The following is a 2966-nucleotide window of genomic DNA, read 5'->3' as shown; positions in this document are numbered from 1 at the left end:
GGAATTCGTTTTTTGGTAATGAGTAAATATTGAAGGCTAATTACCGAGTTGGGCCAAGTGGGCTGGCCCGAGATGTCTTAGCTGGATGGGCTAGGGTTATGGGTGTTATGGTTTGTTAGTCTTTCACAAAAATGTATCTTAACTGAGTTAGGGTTTAAGAACAAGAAAACAAGAGATAGTTTGTAATAGGGTTTTTGAGCTATATTTCCCTAATAACAAAGTGAAATCTCTTTAACGTTTGTGTGTTTATTGATTGTTGTTTAATTCATTTGAAGAATTGGTATCAGAGCCGATCCAATGAATCTGAACGATAATCACCAGCCGCCGCCTAGGGTTTCACAGCCGCCACCATTGATCACAGCTGTGCACCGTCGGTGCTGTGCACTGCTGCTGCCGTCACGCGTTCAACCAGAAACCGAGCTGTTGCTGCTGAATTCACGATTAAACGAGTCAGGTTTGATAGAGTTATTTCAGATCTAAAACTTCTGTCTGTTTCGATTATACGAGCTGTGTTTAATCGAGTGGTACTACATCTAAGTACTGGATCCCACTACACCACTTTCTACGTACAGCCGTCATAAGAAAGATATGGGGGATTCTGTACCGAAGGGGAAAGAATCCGGATCTACGTCCGTGCACTGTCCCATGTTAACTGCTACAAATTACACCGTATGGGCCATGAGAATGAAAATTGTTTTGAGGGTTCACAAGGTGTGGGATACGATTGGGTCGAATTCAGCCGATGATGAGAAGAATGACTTGGCAATAGCACTTTTGTTCCAGTCAATACCTGAAAATCTGATTATGCAAGTAGGCAATCAGGAAACTACAAAAGATCCGTGGGGTGCAATCAAAAGCCGTCATTTGGGGGCTGATCGGGTTAGAGAAGCTCGTCTCCAAACCCTAACCACAGAATTCGATAATCTGAAAATGCGTGATTCAGAATCGATTGATGACTTCGCCGGGAAGTTATCAAGTTTGGCCTCAAAATCTACAGCCCTTGGAGAAGAGATTGAAGAGACAAAGATGGTAAAGAAGTTTCTAAAGGCACTTCCTCGTTCTAAGTACATTCAAATTGTTGCTTCGTTAGAACAAGTTTTGGATTTGAACAAAACCGGGTTTGAAGATGTCGTAGGAAGGTTGAAAGCCTATGAAGAACGAATCAGGGAAGAAGTTATGGAAACACAAGGTGACCTATTATTCTCAAATGGTGAAAGCTCTTATTCAAGACAGGGAGAAAACGGGTCAAGTGGTTGAGGCCGAGGACAAAATAACTGAGGCAGGGGAAGAGGTCGTGGCAACGGGCTGAACCGAACCGAGTTTTGTTCCGAGTCAAAAGGGAAGGAAAAGGTAAAGAAAGACCATTCCAAGGTGGTTTGCTATCGATGTGATCAAATGGGGCACTTCGCATCGAAATGCCCGGATCGTGTATAGAAATTACAGGAAGGCAGAAACGGTGGAGGCCGATGCCGCCTATGTACACGAGGTAGTATTTTTGAATGAACAGAATCTAATGCCCAAGAAATTCGAAACTGATCAGGTAGAGAATAATGTGTGGTATTTGGATAACGGGGCAAGCAACCATATGACGGGAAACCGGTCATTCTTTTCAGAACTGTATGAAAGCATAACCGGAAACGTAAGATTTGGCGATGGGTCGTGCGTGAAAATCAAGGGTCGAGGCTCGATTATTTTTCAAGGAAAATCCAGTGAGCAAAATTTGCTAACGGAAACGTACTATGTACATGGGCTTAAAACCAATATTATGAACCTAGGTCAAGCTACCGACTCCGGTTGTGATGTGAGAATGAAAGATGAATTCTTGACTACGCATGATGGGGGTGGAAGGTTGCTAATGAAGGTAACGAGATCACCGAATCAGTAATATAAGATACGTTTAAACGTGGGTACACCGGTTTGTTTACTAGCCAAGATTGGTGATGATGCTTGGCGTTGGCATGCAAGGCTTGGGCATATTAGTTTCGATATGATGAAATTGATGGCTAAAAAGGATATGGTTCATGGTTTACCACGGGTCGAGCACGAGAATGAGATGTGTGAGTCGTGTTTGGTGGGCAAACACACACGGAAGTCTTTTCCGTTGACCATGATGTTTTGGGCTAAACGAGTTCTCGAGCTTGTTCATGGGGACTTGTGTGGTTTGATTACCCCCTCCACCATATCAGGTAATAAATACATTTTTGTATTAATTGATGATTTTTCACGGTATATGTGGTCTATTTTGTTGAAAGAAAAAAGCGAGGCACTCGAGAAACTCAAGAAGTTTAAAGCCTTGGTTGAGAAAGAAACTGAAGCAACCATTAAAACACTCTGAACCATTCGGGGAGGAGAATTCACATCAAGTGAATTTAATGGGTTTTGTAAAGAAAATGGAATTTCGCGAAACTTAACGGCCCCGTATACGCCTCAACAAAACGGCGTTGTAGAACGCCGAAACCGTACTCTTTTGGAGATGACAAGGAGTATCTTGAAGGCCATGAAGGTACCAAATTATTTGTGGGAAGAAGAGGTTCGACACTCCACATACTTAATTAATCAAGTGTCAACAAGATCATTAAGGAACCGCACACCGTATGAAATGTTCAAGGGGAAGAAGCCGACTGTTGAACATTTAAGAGTGTTCGGTTGTCTTGCATATGCTAAGGTTGAAAAACCTCACTTGAAGAAGCTTGATGACCGATCGAGACCTCTTGTGAATCTTGGAACAGAACCGGGTTCTAAGGCGTATCGGCTTTATAAACCGAAAACCCGATGAATTGTCGTTAGCCGAGACGTAGTGTTTAATGAAAAGGTTGGGTGGAATTGGGAAGAACCGAGAGGAGATGAAGATGGCGAACCAGGTATGTTTAAGTTTATTTGGGGTAGTTCGATAGATGTTGGAACCAGGCCTGTTACGATCAGCCCCATGCTGACCGATAGCTCCAATTTTGACTTAAACGAGTCGC

General features: G+C 42.9%; 1 protein-coding gene across 1 annotated transcript; it reads left to right on the top strand.

Moving 5' to 3' along the window:
- The first annotated feature begins 588 nt into the window (after nucleotides 1-588).
- LOC143621973 (uncharacterized) lies at nucleotides 589-1257 on the top strand. Its single transcript, XM_077093237.1, has one exon. It carries the CDS (start codon nucleotides 589-591, stop codon nucleotides 1255-1257), a length of 669 nt encoding a protein of 222 aa, XP_076949352.1.
- Nucleotides 1258-2966: the final 1709 nt, after the last annotated feature.

This window comes from Bidens hawaiensis, unplaced genomic scaffold, assembly GCF_021521415.1.
Source record: "Bidens hawaiensis isolate Kalapana, Puna unplaced genomic scaffold, B.hawaiensis_p1.1 tig00003004_1, whole genome shotgun sequence".
In the NCBI taxonomy this organism is placed as follows: Eukaryota; Viridiplantae; Streptophyta; class Magnoliopsida; order Asterales; family Asteraceae; genus Bidens; species Bidens hawaiensis.
The sequence above is the reverse complement of the archived record's forward strand: the minus strand, read 5'-3'. Positions and strand labels throughout refer to the sequence as shown.